At 37.2% G+C, this 18834-nt stretch overlaps 1 protein-coding gene across 4 annotated transcripts in view; it reads right to left on the bottom strand.

The window, feature by feature from the left end:
* The window catches only part of ASB5 (ankyrin repeat and SOCS box containing 5), a 59764-nt gene that overhangs the window by 16120 nt on the left and 24810 nt on the right, over nt 1-18834 (bottom strand). The window contains exon 1 of one of the 4 annotated variants that reach the window (XM_054485380.1): nt 9928-10159. The exons of 2 other annotated variants lie outside the window; for them this stretch is intronic. In XM_054485380.1, the coding sequence (XP_054341355.1) occupies nt 9928-9964 (37 nt within the window). In that variant the 5' untranslated portion in view covers nt 9965-10159. Of the gene's footprint in view, nt 1-5723; nt 5835-9927; nt 10160-18834 lie in introns of those variants that run through there. One more of the 4 variants, XM_054485379.1, reaches the window with a different exon arrangement.

Genomic DNA, 18834 nt, shown 5'->3' on the forward strand with positions numbered 1-18834 from the left:
GGTGGCTTATGCCTGCAATCCCAGCTGCTCTAGAGGCTGAGGCTGAAGGACCATTTGAGCCCAGGAGTTTGAGATCAGCCTGGGCAACATAGTGAGAACTTGTCTCTGCAAAAAAAAAAAAGTAAATTAAAAAAAATTATCTGGGCATGGTGGCGTGTCCCTGTAAGTCCCAGCTACTAGGGAAGTCCTGAGATGAGAAGATTGCTAGAGCCCGAATTTGAGGCTGCAGTGAGCTATGTTCCCAATACTGCACTCCAGCTTGGGCAACAGAGTGAGACTCTGTCTCAAAACAAAACAAAACAAAACAAATAAACAAAAAAGTCTTTACCTGCTCCCAACCTTAGAACATCCCATCAGCAGAAGCAGGATGTGGACTCAACAGAGAGCTAGCTTAGCAATGGTGCAGAGTTTAGCCACACCTGCTCTTCCTCAGTGTTCTCAAAATAGGAAAATTAGGGAATTAATTATAAGGAGAGGGAATAAGCAATGACATTTCATATAACATGTTCATTTCAGTAAAAAATGGCAATACCTTTTTTAGATCTCTTACCTATTATATATATATATACACACATACATATATATATATATATATATATTTTTTTTTTTTTTTTGAGACGGAGTTTTGCTCTTGTCACCCAGGCTGGAGTGCAGTGGTGCGATCTCGGCTCATGCAACCTCCACCTCCCGGGTTCCAGTGATTCCCCTGCCTCAGCCACCCAAGTAGCTAGGATTACAGACATGTGCCACCACACCCGTCTAATTTTTGTATTTTTAGTAGAGATGGGGGTTTCACCATGTTAGTCAGGCTGGTCTCAAACTCCTGACCTCAGATGATCCACCTGCCTCGGCCTCCCAAAGTGCTGGAATTACAGATATGAGCCACGAAGCCTGGCCCCTGTAAAATATTAAACCAACAATCCTCTTCACAATGGAGGTGGATTTACCATGAAGCCAGTGAAACCCTTAGCCTGCACAGACTCCCTTTCTAAGACTCTGTCCCTAATTTCATGTTACTTTTCTTAAAGGAGCCCCCAAAGTGTATACAGTATAAGCTTCAGACTTGACAACATCTAGCCCATCTCTACTCACAAGTTTATAAGCAAATTAAAAATCACCAGGCATTTACTAGCCTTTATTGTATACTTTCAGACAACCACAGAGCCACAGAAATCCTTGAAACATGGTTTTAAGGGAAATAATGTCTAGCACCTCAATGCATTTCTAAAAGCCAACATCTTTCTCTTAAGACTAGCTATTCCTTTTTCACTTCTCTATTGGTTTAAACAGTGTTACCATTTCCCTCCATCACCTGGTAATAATCATATGGTCTCAAATTTAAGCACAATAATTTTCAAGCTATCAGCTCTCTCAATTAACTATTACTGATCACTGATGCCATGGATACGGCATGCTGAATTTAACTATAAGATAGACCTGAGTTCAAATTCCAGCGTAGATATTTACTAGTTATGTGACCTTTGGCAGTTAACATCTTGAAACTCAGTTTTCTCAAAAAAAACAAGGATGAGTCTACCTGCCTCATTGAATTGTAATGAATGTAAAGTACTTAGCACAGTACTAAATGCATTTGAAACATCACAAATACAACCCAAATTTCATTTTAAACAATTACTTTCATATATCTTCCCCATCAGCTTTTAACTACATCTTCTAAACAGAAGGATAACTTATTTAAGATAAAGATGTTTTATCTCATCTTATTCCTCTTGGCTATATATCTGTAGGAGATAAAAATAGATATTGTCAAAATTTAGTAACAATTATTACATGCATATGGATTACTCTAATCTACATAGCTCCCACGCTGATCTCTCCCACAAATTTCAGTGCCACATGTTAAAATTTACTTCTGGGGATTCACCTAGATATTTTCCTGGCATCTCAATACATTTCTAAAAGCCAACATCTTTCTCTGAAGATTAGCTATTCTTTTTTCATTTCTCTATTGGTTTAAACAGTGTTACCATTTCCCTCCATCACCTGGTAATAATAATATGGTCTCAAATTTAAGCACAATAATTGTCAAGGAAACTATATATATTGAGTGTTTCATGTGCTTCTTTGAAAGGAGTCAGTTATTTTTGGCCCAGTGTTTTCTTCCGTTGTTGTTGTAGTTTCTTTTCCCACCTTGAGTCCTCATCATCCAAGCTTGGTCTTTGCATCTATCTACATTAACTCTTGAAGAGCTCCCTTCTAGTACCATGAACATAAATATTATCCACATGTTGATTACCCCAGTTTTAGGTTTGGCTATTCAACTTCTCCACTTGAATATCTAAATAGGTAATACAACTTAACATGTCCCAAACTGAACCCTTGATTCGTTACTCCTAACTTCTCCCGATCTGCAAATGGCAACTTCACTCATCCAGGTGCTTCAAGGCCAAAACCCTTTGCATAATCCTTAGTTTCTGTTTCTCACGCCCGCCAGGCCCACACCAGGAAGTCATTTTGCCGCTATCATTTAAATGTATCCAAACTTTGTATCTCAACCTCCACCACTATACCCTAGTCCAAGCCACCATTATTCTCATCTGATGTATTGCAAAAGTCTTCTAACTAGTCAGTGTGTTTCTGTCCATGCCCTTCCAGTAGTCTGTACTACACATGGGAGCCAAAGCAATCCTTTGGAAGTTAGAAAGAATCCCATGGCTTCCCTTCTCATCTGGAATAAAATCCAAAGTCTTTGTCATGACCTATGAACTCTCCAGGCTCTGATCTCGGGTTCTACCCACTTTTTCCTAGGCCCATCATCCTCATCCAGCCATACTGGCCTCCTTGCTTTTCCTTACACAACCTTCTGTTTGCTCTTTCTGAAGTACTGCTTTCTGAGACACACATCACTTGTTCTCTGACTTTAGTGCTCTCTGAAATATCACATTATCAGAGAGGCTTTCTTGACAACCTGCTATTAAAAAATCCTCCCTGTCCCTTCCCCAACATTCATTCTTTGTCTCCTTTCCCTGCTCTACTTTTCTTCTCAGCACTTATTACTAGAATGTTAGACCTTAGAAAGCGAGACTCAGTTGATTTCATTCATTACCATATCCTCAATACCTAGCACATCAGTGAATGTTTGTTGCGTGAATGAGTGCTCAAAGTCACATGATCACACCCAGCTTCATTAGAATCTTGTCTGAGCGGCCATATGGAGCTTTGTAATGGGGTTAAAATCAAGGGCTGTGAAAGGAGGCATATCCGAATTGGACTCCTGACTCTACCACATATTGGCTCACTCTGTTTTTTACATTGCGAAGTTTCAGTTTCCTCATCTATAAAATGGGGGCAATCATACTTACATATTCTAGTTGTTCTAAGGGTTACATGGACATGAGAAGTGTCTAACACAAAGTGTGTTCTTAAGAAAGTCAGTGTTATTATTTCCATTGCATTAGGACTTAAGGGAATTAAATGACTTGCCTCAAGTTATAAACAATAACTGACAAAGCCAGGAAGCAAACTTGGTTCTTTTGAATGTCCAGTTGAAATTTTAGGGTACAATATTCTTTTCAACCCTAGAACTCATAGGGCACTTGGTGGACTGTTAATCCATAATGAGTCCATAATAAATATAACTAACAGACTAGACAAGTTAAGAGTTACTTCAATAAAAGGAAGAATTGTGGAATTGTGTTTTCTACATTTTCATATAATAATATGTATATTTGAAATAGTAGCAAAACACAGCAATACAGTACTATTAGCTGTAATACCTTATTGATTATAAAAGTTGTAGATTAAATAAATGAAATTTGACATACACAAGAAATCATAGTGCTTATTTCTAAATACAACCATTATAAACATTTTAGGGTGTATCTTTCCAACTTTTTTCTAAAAACACACATTTTTTAACTGATTTGTTTTCATTTAAGATATCTCATGGTCATTGTTCTATGTGAAAAAATACAGTTCTACCACAAGTGATTATGATATATTGATATGTATTTAATCAAATAGCTAGAGCATTATGTATGTATTTATTTATTTAATTATCTATCAAATGATGTTTAGGTGGCTTTTAGTTTTGGGAAATCCAACATTATTACTTATCTTTGTGAATAATTATCTGCTTAGGGTAAACTCCTAAAATTTTGACACATACCATCAAATTACCTCCAGCAAGACTGATCCTATTTACATTCTGATTAACAGCACTGGGAAAATGTAAAGCTAAATCTAGTGAAAGTATGCTAAGACTTGTCTTTTTTTTTTTTCTTTTAAATGAAAGCATGGGGGCATTTTTTTAATTACATTTTTTTTCTTCTACTTTTTTAAGAGACAGAATCTTGCTCTGTCATCCAGACTGGAAGGCAGTGATGTGAGCATAGCTCACCGCAGCCTTCAAATCAGGCTCAAGAAATCCTCCTGCCTCAGCCTTCTGAGTCACTGGAATAACAGGTATGTGCCACTGGGCCTGGCTCTATATTTTCAGTATATTTAAGCCATGTCAAAAAAAAACTGTATACAAAATTAGATTTTTAACATAAAATGATAGCTTATTTTCAACTTCCTTTAGAGTCTCTATCTGCATTGAAGATATGTGAGACTCATCCAGGTGAATTAGTTTACTTAATTATTTTTTAATTTTTGCCATTGCCACAGTTCTGTTATGTTGCTAATGCCTGTGGTTTAGTTCATAGTTAGGTAACTTACCCTTCATTTAAGAAATGACAGGATTGTCTTTATTTCTATAATAATTGCATTCCTTCTGGACTTTAAGGACCATGAAATGATGAGACTATTTATTGCTGCTCCCCGCCTCTAGCACAGTGTCTAGCACACAGTCAGCACTGGATAGGCATTTGTTGAATTGTTGAATTATCTTCTTTGTAGTCAACCACTTTTTTCCTTGCTGGTATATTTCTCAATTTTGTTGTTAATTATGTTGTTAAAAAGTAATAAAAAGGAAACATATATTGGGGTGGGAAGTAGGGATCCAGTTGCTTTCTCAAACTTTGAAAGAAATTATAGTGTTTTAACCTATTTGAAAATATGCTTTGTAGGTTTGAAAAACACAATCATTTATAGTAACATTCTTCAAGCTCCAGCTATTACATAGTAAATATAACTCTTTCAATCTTGGGGGGCAAGAGTCATTTTATCTCTGAATCTGCATTTTCGACACTTAAATATATCATCTATCATACTGGTGTTCTACTAAAACTTATGCAAATGTAGGGATATTCCTTTTTAAAAATAATTCCTCCTCTTTGGTACTGTGCTCATTCTCCTTTCTATCTTTCATAGTTTTCTATCATTATAATTAATGACTTCGTGTCAGAACACTTTTAGGAAGTTGCTGTACTCATTTTCTTGCCTAAATCATCCTCCTACTTGATGTCTAATTTACATGATTTAAAATTTCCATATTGCCTGTAAACAGTCTTTTCCTGCTTAATAGCATCTTTCCTTGTTTCCATACCAACTTAGAAACACCTGCTGAAACAGAAAGGTAAACAAACCAGAGTCTAAGAGTTTGCAGTCATGTTTAATATACAGTCACAAAAATGAGTCAGCCGATGCAGTTTCCATACACGAAAAGGCAAGAATACAGAGCGGTCCTTTGCCATGCCATACATGTACATTTCAATCCGCATTCTGGAAAGCACCCGAAGTTTAAAGTTAGTATTTGCAAAAACAGGCCAATATGGTTTATTTCAGGACACCGACAGATTTGAAATGGCTGCTATACTAACCTTGACTGGTCAGAATACCCCAGCTAGCTTTTCGTTTAGAAGAACATTCCTCTATACTCGCTAGCCTTCTTTTCGTGAGGACCTGCTTAATGCAGTTCATTTCAACAGCAATATCTGCGGACATAGTTTGGTTGACGTTTTTTGTCTGTGACAACCAGGTGTCATAAGTGCAAATGCTCTAGCAAGAAGAAATATCGGCGTCTGGATTTCTAACTATTTTTTCCTTCCCTTCAGACTTTCACAAAGGTTCCTGTGTGCTAACTTGAGAATGTCTTCAACATTGAACTCTATTCAGAAACACTTGGAGCAGGGCTGGTAGGTGCAATGTGGAGGATGGGCCAGAAATGCTGGAGCATTTTCTATTTTTAAAGCAGAGACATGCTGCAGCCGGAAGTCTTTAACTATTTGTGTGATATAGAAAGTAAAAAGTGGGTATAATTGCTTTTCCTAGTTGAAACAGAATAGAAATGAGCTCTATCGTTAAAAGATAAAAGCCTATTTAAATAACCTACAAATCAATCAAATGTAAAATTGCCTGTTGATAATGACTGCAGACAGAATATTGCAGCCAGAAAGCTCAGTAGTGATCAGCGACTAGGTTAGCCTTTCTCCTTCATCCTCAGGAGTAAGTATGAGATGTGCCTTAGGGCTGGGCATGGTGGCTCACGCCTGTAATCCCAGCACCTTGGAAGGCCGAGGCAGGCAGATCACCTGAGGTCAGGGGTTAGAGACCAGCCTGGCCAACGTGGTGAAACCCCGTCTCTACTAAAAATACAAAAATTAGCTGGACATAGGGACAGGGCGCCTTTAGCTCCAGCTACTCAGAAGGCTGAGGCGGGAGAATCACTTGAATCCGGGAGGCAGAGATTGCACCACTGCACTCCAGCCTGGGCAACAGAAGGAGACTCCGTCTAAAAAAAAAAAAAGTGCATTACGGTCAGCTGGTAGCCAGCTCATGTTTTCATTTTGCAAGGATCTAAGTTTAGAATTGGCTTCAGTACAAAATCATAGTCCTCTTATTTATATAGGCACAGCTCACTATTGTGATTTTTCTAGAGGTCATTTCTAAATCAAAAGACGTCAGCAGTCAATTTAAGTACAGCTGAGATTTTTCACCCTAAAAGGCAGAGTAAAGGGTAGTTGGCAGGATGAGAGGAAAAACCAAACATGTGCCTGGTATTTTTTGCTGGCCTATAAAGTTGAAAAAGGCACACAGTCTATGATGGAATCAAGAGCAGCGACCGAACTATGATAGGACTCCAAGGATTAAGTGAGCTGGTGATCACGTTACAGAGTATTAATATACTGAAATCTGTCTTGCTGAAATATGGTGACAGATTCTGTTATCTATCTTTTTTTCATCAGTATTTTTAAGGCTCTACCTTCTGCTAGTATATAAAAGGAAAAAAAATTACTGGGGTTATTGTCTTCATGTAACAAGCCAAGTAAGACAAAAAAAAATTATGACTAATTCTTTCCTATGCACTACCCTATTAACATTTGCTGTATACAATGTTAATTGTATACAATACAATTAACAATACAATAATTGTATACAATACAATGCCATATTACATTGCCAATGTTTACCTCAAGTTATCACTAATGAATACCATGCATATCTTTTCCTTATCTTGAATTAAGTTCTAATCCTACCAGCTGTTTGTGTGACCTGGAGCAAGTAGCTTAATGACACCATAGTTTCCTTCTCTATAAAATGAGGAGCTTGGATAAGACCAGATTCTATGACTAACACACAAAGGGTAAGAGAGTGTGTGAGCTGTAGACATATTATATTAGCACAGAAGAGGCTAGATATTCCCAGTGAAACTGAAACTCAGAGCCAGCTTGGCCCAGGCTATTTGTATGGGTGGCACATTCCTAGGTGAAGTTAGAAAAGACTGAAGGGGCCTATTCAGTCCAGTATATTTACATGAAGCAATTGTCATTCACCACTGGCTCTTTGTCACCTGGTTTGTACTCATAAGGGGAGTACGGTAATCTACACAAACAATACAGTAAAAGTAAATTTTAATTTTTGTTTAAAATTAAATTAAAAGAAATTTCAATTTTAAGCTTATACTTATTATTCTGTAACTACAAAAGCTTTATGCTTTTGAATAATGTATATTCCTACAGAATGCATAATAATGCATAATAATATTCCTACAGAATAAATGTAGGAAGTTTTATCGTAAGTATTGTGACAATTTTTGTTTTATCATAAGTACTGTGACAATTTTTGTTCTGAAAACAATTTTACACACCGTCTATGATAATGATCTATTTCTATGTGTGTCTCCCTCACTGGGTTGTGCACTCTGATCACAGAGACTGAGTCTATACAGCTGTTATTGCACAGGTCTCAGTACTGTACCTCTTAAGCCATGGGTACTAAAAGAGTTGTTAAAGAGTAATTTGAATATGGAATTTCCTAGAATGCTTTAAGAAGGCTTTCTGTAGTCCTCGATGGTAGTAAACAAATTTCCAGGGCAGTGGGGAAAAAAGAAGCCATTGGATTTGAGCATAACTCACACTTAATGAACTGGGAGATGTGCTGGACTGAAGGCGGACTAAGGAGAACCTATCAATACTTAATTCTTTTAAAAATTTAAAATGGATCAAAAGCAAAAGTAATTTTTAAAAATGACTCCATGGAATTGGAGGAAAACGGTATGGTTAATTCACTAGAAAATAACAAGGAATGGAAGAGTGAATAGATTGAGCGTGCTCAGTGTACGTTCTGTGTGCTCAGCTGTATGGATTCATAAGAAGAAATGCATAGTGAGTGAACGTGTTAGGGACAGAATTGTTTAAATGCTGGATATCTGTGATTGTGCATATAAGAGAGCACTGTGAAATCTTGAGATATCTAGAAGAACATTAAGCCATATGAGTGGGCAGAAGTTTTGAAGAGAGCCAGTATCAGATAAAACACTAGGAAAATAATAAAAATTATAATCTATAGAAGATAATGGACTCTGAATTATTATGGCTCAGAACAAGCATGTAAGATATACCATAGATGAATGATGGCCTAATGTTACTACCGACAAGGACTAAAATAAAATGTTAAACCTTATAAGATATGAAACAAAGGCGATTCTATCTCCAGGAACTATTGTATTTCCATTTTAACCAGTGCTAATGTCCCTGAAAACATGGGGACCTGTGTCTGGTTTGGTCACTAATCCTCAGTGGGAAAGTGATGTTAAAGCTGGAAAGTTTCAAAGAAGGGCACTGGAAACCATCAAAGACTTGAAGACACTTCTGTCTTAATACTTATAGATGTTTCAAACTGGAAAGTTGAAATCTAAGAGGCATTATGACAGAAAGCTACATAATTATGGAAGGCATAGTTAAGAGTGAGTAAACGTCTTCAAGAAATTCTGAAAAACTAGAAAGCAAGATCACCTTCTGACAATTTTTAAAGCTAAAAACCTGGGGACACAAATTTAGCTTTTTTGGCTTACACAACCAATCACAAACAAAGAGCTCACTGCTTCCAAGAAGTGGTATTTAGATAAATTAACAAACGAGTGATCCACAGATATGGATTTTTGAGAGTATATTCCTGAGTTTGGGGACTTAAAAGTAATTGTTCCTCCATTGTCAGAAAAAGAACATCAGGATAAATATATTCCTGCTTGGATCTGCGTTGGCAGTTTTCCCCATTTTCTGCCACAAAAATTTCAAACATATATGCACATCCATGCACAGTGTCAACAATTATCAACATACGGTTAGTCTTGTTTCAACTATAACTCACCCACTTCCCCACAAAAACTCCTAGGATTATTTTGAAGCCAATCTCAGTATATAATTTCATCCATAAATATTTTAGTATTCTCTCTAAATGATGAGTATTCTTTATAATTATAACCACAATATCATAATCGCAAAAACAGCAATACTATAATATTAACAAATACACGTTGATAATTTTTATTTTCTGAAAAGCAGCTCAGTTCACAAACTGCCTTCAATAATGATACTTAAGTTGATATAACTTTTAAGTCCTTTATCTCAGGACAAAATTCTGTGATAATCTTTTCATTTCTGAACGTCTTTTTAAAAGTGTAACTTTCCCACCCTTAGAAAAAAATGAATGTTTACTCCAAAATTACTACTAAGGACTCACTAAGTAAAAAAATAAAACCTTCTCCTTAAATCATGACAAAGAAATCCTAAGGTTTTCTTTTACCTGTTACTGCCAAATTTCCACCATTGCAAAGACGCATCTGGAACGGGCCATTATTCAGTTCTCAGAGGCTGTGTTGCTTTGGGTTTCTTTACAAGGCCATGCCCTCATAGAACCTTTAGGAGTCATGTCTGAGCCCAGTTCTTGCTCCATTTTATTTTTTATTCTACTTTACTTAAACATGAGTACCTAAATCTGTTGGCCTAGTGGTGGTGAGTGAGGGCAGATGAGGTCTGAGAGTAAGCCTGACATAAGCATCTTGGAAAAAAATTGAGCAGTTGTTATCCAACAGTTAACCTTTGTTTCAAAGGTCATTCATTTATTGTATAAAGGTTGCTGGGAAACTACAGATGTCAATCTTGTGGTGAGTGATATCTCCTCTCCTATAGGAGAGAATGGAGTGGTGATCTGGAACCTATGGGGAAAAAAATCATGAATGTGTCTGTCTATCACCATCTTTGTCCTCAATGACGCAGATGACCTAAGGAGAAAAGGGTGGCCTTCATCACAAAACTGCACATACACCTGGGACATGGAAGGGTCAAAGCGGAAGATCTGGTGAGAGGAGGACAAGCTTTACCTCCGCATGTTGCTAAATGACCAGTGACATGTGCAAACACCCACGGCACCTGGTACCCTACAGCAAAATTCAGAATCCCAGCCGCAGCTTCCTCACACTGCCATCCAACTCTTACATTATCTTTTCTTCCAATCTCACTTGGAACAACACAAAAAAGGGAAACAGATCCAACATAACCAAGCTGACACAACACGGAGCCACCACAGATGACAGGGTTACTTATACTTGACTTCATGACAGGAGTTTGGGACTAGTCTCTTGTTTTCTCTATTATTGTGGTTCACATACTAGAAATATTTCCACCTGTAATGCTTGGTAGAAGTCACTAGTAAAATTATCTGCTCTTGGAGTTCTTTTGAGGAATTTTAAAAGCTACTTATACATATACATATTTGAATTTACAACTATTTAAGTTCTCCCTTCTAAACTCAGCTTAGATCAGTTGTGTTATGTAGAAAATTGTCCATTTTGTCTTAATATTCAAAATTATTGGCATTATATTGTTATATAATAACCACTTATGGTAAAAATTTCAGTGATATCTGCTAATATAGTCTCTTCCTAAATCCAGCTGTTGTTTATTTGCACCTCTATAACAATGACAAGTTTGGACAGAGGTTGTCCAAAGAACCATCTTTTTTGGCTTTGTTGATTCCTCCTGTCTTCGTTTTTCACTTTATTAATTTCTGCTTGCAGCTTTCTTATTTTCTTCATCAGTTTGTGGAAAGTGAGTGTTTTATTCTTTACACAATTTTGATTTCTTGACCTATGAGTTACTTTAAAATATTTTTTCTTAACTTCCAAATAATTTTTTTTCTAATTACATTTTGTTAATGATTTCTACATTAAAATTACTGAGGCCAGTTATATGTTCCCTATCAGTGGTCAGCAAACTACGGCTCATAGGCCAAATTTAGCCTATCATCTGTTTTTGTAAATAAAGTTTTATTGTAACAGAACTAAACTCAATTATTTATATATTATCTATATTTTCTTTTACATAACATCAAAATTGAAACTGTACTCAACTAGTCCCACAAAGTTGACCCAGGAGACTAAAATATTTACTCTTTAATCTTTTACAGGAAAAGTTTGCCAACCTCTGGACTTTATAATGTTAGTCATTTAAAATTTACTGAGACATGCTTTATAGTCCTATGTGTACTTAACTCTTACAAATGTTCAAAATGTCCATGAAAAGAATGTGGATATGAAGTTCCATATATCAATTAGGTCTTTTTAAATTCTTCTACATGTTTAGATAATGAAGACGTTTGTCTGCGTAACCAATCAATTACTAAGATAATTTGATTAAAATTTTTCTCCTTAAAAATTAGGTACATTTTTGAATTTTATATTGTAAAGCAATTTTATTATGTGAATAAGAATTATTACAGCTTTTTAGTAAATTCAACCTCTTATTATATAGTGGCATCTAGTAGGTTTTTTCCTTTATTTTTATTTTTTATTTTTTTGGAGACAGGTCTGTCTTACTCTGTTGCCCAGGCTGGAGTGCGGTGGCACAATCTCGGCTCACTGCAACCTCCATCTCCCAGGTTCAAATGATCCTCCCACCTCAGCCTCCTGAGTAGCTGGGATTACAGGCATGCACCACCACGCCCGGCTAATTTTTTGTATTTTTGGTAGAGACAGGGTTTCACCATGTTGCCCAGGCTAGTCTCGAACCCCTGAGCTCAAGCAGTCTGCCTGCCTTGGCCTCCCAAAATGCTGGGATTATAGGCATGAGCCACCACGCAGGCAATTTTTTCCCTTAAAGTCTTATTTTTCTCATATTAATATAGCAACAGCACTTTTAGTTAGTATTTCCCTTAGGCACATCTTTCTTGATCCTTTTATTTTCAACCTTTCTGAATCCTTATGTTTTAGACAGGACATTTCTAAAAATATATTGCTGGATATTACAAAAATTCAATATGAACACTGTAATCTTTTAACTGGAAAAGCCATTCAATTTATAGCTATTTAATCACTGATGTATTTGGATTTATTTTTCCCACATTAGTTTGGTGCTTTGTATTTGACTCACCATTTCTATGTTTCTTTGCTCACTTTCTTTTGTTCTTTTAAATTTTTTTATAATCCCATATTTCCCGCTTCTAGTCTGAATGGTATATATTATATTTACGATTTTTAAAACATTGTGCCTAAAATTTTATTCAGACTCAAGCATTAAGGAGAGCTAGAATAAAATTATAGCCATAATCTTGTCTACAGAAGTGACATCTTTCAAGTATAAGTTTGGGGTGATACATGCTTCATACACCAAAGCACAAATTCATAGATGTATGGGGCATACCACATAAACTGCATTTACATCCACAGCTACATACACCTATAGCACTGAATAAAAATACTGCCGTTTTTAATAGGCCAATTACTACTTCAATTGCTATGTATGATTTAAATGTGGAACAGCTGTTTAGAAACACGACCTCACTTCTAGTACAGGGAGGCACTGACTCTTCCTCTAACAGTGGCTATCTCTTTGATAAATCTCAATTTTATCCCACGACCAAGTGAAATTAGCCAAACTGTAAACAGTCACTTGAGTTAAGATGACTCAGGGGTTGGGCCTGGTGGTTCACACCTGTAATCCCAACACTTTTAGAGACGGAGGAGGTGGGAGGATTGCTTGGGGCCAGTAGTTTGAGATCAGCCTGGGCAACATAGAGAGACCCCCATCTCTACAAAAAATTAATTTAAAAATTAGCTGGGCATGGTGACATGTGCCTATAACCCCAGATACTCAGGATGTCAGGGCTTATCCTGAGTAGCTGGGACTACAGGCACACTACAGGTTCAAGTGGGGAGGATCACTTGAGCCCAGGAGTTCAAGGCTGCAGTGAGCTATGATTGCACCACTGTGCTCCCACCTGGGCAACAGAGACCCTATCTCAACAACAACAGCAACAATAACAAAAAAGATGACCCAGGCCTCACCTCAGTCACCACCCTCTTTATAAGCTGTCCCCTAAACCCAGCTCTTCAGGGTTTCCAGATAAACTTAATTATTCATTACCAGGAAGTGATGAGATACGTTATGAAGCTATGCAAACATAATGAAACACAAAGAAGTCCCCCATATTGACAAAGGGCTAATATCCAGAATCTACAAAGAACTTAAACAAATTTATGAGAAAAAATCAAACAACCCCATCAAAAGGTGGGGAAAGGATATGAACAAACACTTTTCAAAAGAAGACATTTGTGCAGCCAACAGACACATGAAAAAATGCTCATCATCACTGGTCATCAGAGAAATGCAAATCAAAACCACAATGAGATACCATGTCACACCAGTTAGAATGGCAATCATTAAAAACAGGTGCTGGAGAGGATGTAGAGAAATAGGAATGCTTTTACACTGTTGGTGGGAGTGTAAACTAGTTCAACCATTGTGGAAGACAATGTGGCGATTCCTCAAGGATCTAGAACTAGAAATACCATTTGACCCAGCCATCTCATTACTGGGTATATACCCAAAGGATTATAAATCATGCTACTATAAAGACACATGCACACGTATGTTTATTGCATCACTATTCACAATAGCAAAGACTTGGAACCAACCCAAATGTCCATCAATGATAGACTGGATTAAGAAAATGTGGCACATATACACCATGGAATACTATGCACCCATAAAAAAGGATGAGTTCATGTTATTTGTAGCGACATGGATGAAGCTGGAAACCATCATTCTGAGCAAACTATCGCAAGGACAGAAAAACCAAACACCGCATGTTCTTACTCATAGGTGGGAATTGAACAATGAGAACACTTGGACACAGGGTGAGGAACATCACACACTGGGGCCTGTTGTGGGGTGGGGGCTGGGGGAGGGATAACATTAGGAGAAATACCTAATGTAAATGATGAGTTAGTAGGTGCAGCAAACCAACATGGCACTTGTATACATATGTAACAAACCTGCATGTTGTGCACATGTACCATAGAACTTAAAGTATATAAAAAAAATTACACAGACCAAAAAAAAAAAAGAAATCCCCCATATTGATCTTGGTGTAAAATTAGTAATGGTTATTTAACTTAGGCTAATTAGAACTTGCTGTGTTGCTGTTAAAATATCAGAATTGCAAGAAGTGGGGGAAAATGTTTTACTGTATTTAATTTTAACCATAAGGAGAAAGGTTTTTACAGCTACTATAAGAATATTTATGGGTCAAGAGATAATAGGGAGAAAGGAAGAATGATGCTATTCGATGAGATTTTTCTGAGGCAATCTTCTATAAAGTTTTAAAAAATCTTATCTTAAGAAAAAGAAGAACCTTTCAGACCATCTATCAGATACATACAGTAAATGTATGCAGGATGTAAGGAATGGACTCTGAAAGATAATTTCATTTAAACCAGTATCACAGCACTAGCCGTGACCACAGAGTACGAGTGTAGACAGTCCATACCACAGTGCAGTTGCTTATTTAGTGAATTCAGGTGCTGTGAACTGTTTCTCCAGATATTAAAGCTGAAACATGAACTACACCAATAACGATATGGGGAATGCTTTTTAAAAAATGCATTTGCAGAAGCAAACTCTCCTCAGTATACTGAATGTCCAGATGTGTGCACAGCTCAAAGTGAGACACTTCCTTAAGAATGGTAAGGGGTAGCTACAAAAACAAAACAGAAAACCTTCAGAAGACATGATGGTTAATGACGGAATGTTGAAGGCTTTCCCTCTCAATTAAAAAACAAAAATGAACACTCCCTACCACCAATCTATTCAACATCATACAGGAGGTTTAATCCATAGAATAAAGAAAGAAGAAGAAATAAAAATGGTACAACATTTAGAAAGGAAACAAAACTCTCATTATTGACAAATAATATAACTTTCCACATAAAAAATCCCTATAGAACCCATAGATTCCTATTAGAATTAATAAGAGAGCTTAGAAAATTTCTTTGGTATGAAGTTAATATACAAAAATTAATGTATTTCTCTCTGCCCTTGACAAACAGGTTGAAAATGTAAAAATTTATTAAGATATTATTTATGGTAGCATAAAACAATTTGTTACCTATGAATAAATTCAACAAATATATATAAGATCTCCCCAGGAGATGATAATAAAACATTATTGGGAGATATTCAATCAAACCTATATAAATGAGAAACTATATTACATTTATGATTGGAAAGCCAAGTATTACAAAGTTGTAGATTCTCCTTCAAATAAATGATTTATAGGTTCAATGAATTCCAACAAAAATGCAACAAGTATTGTGCGAACCACAGAAATTACTTCTAAAATTGATACATAGAATTTCAAATTACCAAGAATAGCCAAAACTGTGAAAAAATAGAAGAATGTGGGACATCTTGTTCTGTCTATGAAGACCTATTCTAAAGCTACAGAAATCAGTTTAGTGTAGTACAGGTCCAGAGCAATGTAACTGATAAGAGCCCATAAACAGACTCATGCATGAAGAAACACTAGACTTACACAAACTGGGCACTGTAGTGACTATAGAGTATGAAATATAGAACTCACTTTCCAATACATGGTGTGAATATAATTGACTATGCATTTGGTGAAAAATGGACTTAAACCATACAAAAAATTAATTTCAAGTGGACGAATTTCAAAGGAATGCTTTAAGAATATGGAAAAAATACTTCCATTACCTTGAAGTGCTGAAAGATTTCTAAGATGAATTCCACAAAAAGTCTTAATCAAAGTGGAAAAAATTTGTAAATTTCACTATTTTTAAATAAAGAGTTTCTGTTCACCAGTAGAAACACCAGTAAAAAGTGAAAAGTCAAGCCACGGAAGATATTTGTAAATAGTTCTTGTAAATGTTTTCATTTTCTTACAATTTTAGGATACAAAATAACTTCTAAAACTCAATTTTAAAAAGGGGGAAGACAGATGGCCTGATAGAATAGAAGGCAAAATATTTGGCAAGCACATTACAAAGGAAGAAGTACAAATGGTCAACAAAAATCAAAATGGCATTATTAGTCAGGGAAATGAAAATTAAACCATAATATACTCCCACATGCCCACCATATTGGCAATTTTTTATTTTTTATTTTTTCATTTTTTTGAGATTGAGTCACTCTGTCATGCAGGCTGGAGTGTAGCAGCATGATCATGGCTCACTGCAGCCTCACCCTCCCCAGGCTTTGGTGGGTCTCCCTCCTCAACCTCTCAAGTACCTGGGACTACAGGTGCACACCACCGTGCCCAGCTAACTTTTGTATTTTTTGTACCGATGGGGTTTTGCCATGTTGCCCAAGCTGGTCTCCTGAGCTCAAGTGATCCACCCACCTCGACCTACCAAAGAGCTGGGATTGCAGGTGTGAGCCACTGTACCCACCCCACATTGGCAAACATTAAGAGTACTGACAATATGTGAATTCTCATAACCCGCTGGGGTTTCACCACAGATACAGCCACATTGGAAAACAGGGCAATACTATCTTAGAAAATGGAAATGCACAGGCCCTATGACCTGGAAATTTCACTTCTAGAGCTATAAAAACTTATTTATACTAGATGTTTATAGAAATATTGTTTATAATTGCCCCAGATTGGTAATGGAATTTACATTATTGAAAATGAATGAATCTAGATATATGTAGACAATTATGTCATACTGTTCATTGTAAAAGTAAATAACAAAAGAATATTTAGAGAATGATTCAATATAGGGTTGAAAAATAGGTTAAACCATATCAATATGAGATGCATAGGAGCTGAAACTAAAGAAAGGCAAGAAAATGATTACTATAAAAAGTAGTCACTCGGTCTTGATGGGAGAAGAAGGTATTGTGATTGAAAAGAGATACATGAAGGCTTCTGGGGTTCTATTTCATGACTTGAATGGTGGTTATACAGGTTTACATTTTGTTTCGTTTTGCTTTGTTTTTTTTTTGAGACAGAGTCTTATTCTGTCGCCCAGGCTAGAGTGCAGTGGTGTGATCTCGGCTCCCTGAAACCTCTGCTTCCCTGGTTCCAGCGATTCTCCTGCCTCAGCCTACCGAGTAGCTGGGATGACAGGCATGGGCCACCACACTCGACCAATTTTTGTATTTTCAGTAGAGACAGGGTTTCGCCATCTTGGCTAGGCTGGTCTTGAACTTCTGACTTCAAGTAATCTGCCTGCCTCAGCCTCCCAAAGTGTTGGGATTACAGGCGTGAGCCACCGCATCTGGCCTATACAGTTTTTTTGTTTCAAAATCTTGTATTAAACTCTGTAAACAAAGTTCTGTCCATTTTCCCCAGTTGTGGTGTATTTTATGATCAAGAAAATACTAATTAACAAAAAGATCCCAGGTAAAAAGATTTTAAAATAGAGGAAGAGGTTAACAGAAAATGTGACACTCCCAATATGAGAAGAGAAGAGTAAACACTTGGCTCTTCTTACCCTGCTGTTCTTTATTCCAACCTGCAGTCTTACTGGGACTCCCTGCTCTCCCTGACTGGGAAGATCTGCTGAATGTCTGCTCTACCACTGGGGGCAATAAGAGACTTTAGTTCTTCTCCCATTGGTGCTGAGGAGTAACAGGGCATCCGAGAAGACTTAGGAACTTTCTCCTCATGAAACTGTGCTTGGTGGAGAGGATGAGAAAATATGGAGTTAGACGAGTGCTCCAGAGTGCTGGGGAAGCAAAATTTCCAACAGCATTCTTTAAGTGACCTTAGGCGATCCTTAAAAGAAAGTGAGTTGGCTGGGCGCGATGGCTCACGCCTGTCATCCCCGCACTTTGGGAGGCCCAGGCGGGCGAATCACGAGGTCAGGAGATCGAGACCATCCTGGCTAACACAGTGAAACCCCGTCTCTACTAAAAATACAAAAAATTAGCCCGGTGTGGTGGCGTGCGCCTGTAGTCCCAGCTACTGGGGAGGCTGAGGCAGGAGAATGGCGTGAACCCGGGAGGCGGAGCTTGCAGTGAGCCGAGATGGTGCCACTGCACTCCAGCCAGGGCAACGGAGTGAGACTCCATCTCAAAAAAAAAAAAAAAAAAGAAAGTGAGTTAAGTGCAATATCGCCTGCAAGGCCACAGGGAGTGTCCTAAAATAATGATCATTACACATTATTTGGTGACTCAGTGCAGCTGTTCTGAGTTCGGTCAAGTACCTTTATGTTCTGGAATAGAGTGGCTGACGTCATGGGCGTGATAAATTCACAAAAGGTAACTTCGGTTCTTTGTGCTAAAAGTTTCTCTGGCCAGGAAACTGATTCACCAGAAGTCAAAATAAATGTGCATAGCATTATTTAGCATTCAGAGCTAAAAGCAGACGTAGAAATCATTTTCTTTAGCCATTTACAAATGGCTT

Source organism: Pongo pygmaeus, chromosome 3 (genome assembly GCF_028885625.2).
Source record: "Pongo pygmaeus isolate AG05252 chromosome 3, NHGRI_mPonPyg2-v2.0_pri, whole genome shotgun sequence".
Classification (NCBI taxonomy): domain Eukaryota; kingdom Metazoa; phylum Chordata; class Mammalia; order Primates; family Hominidae; genus Pongo; species Pongo pygmaeus.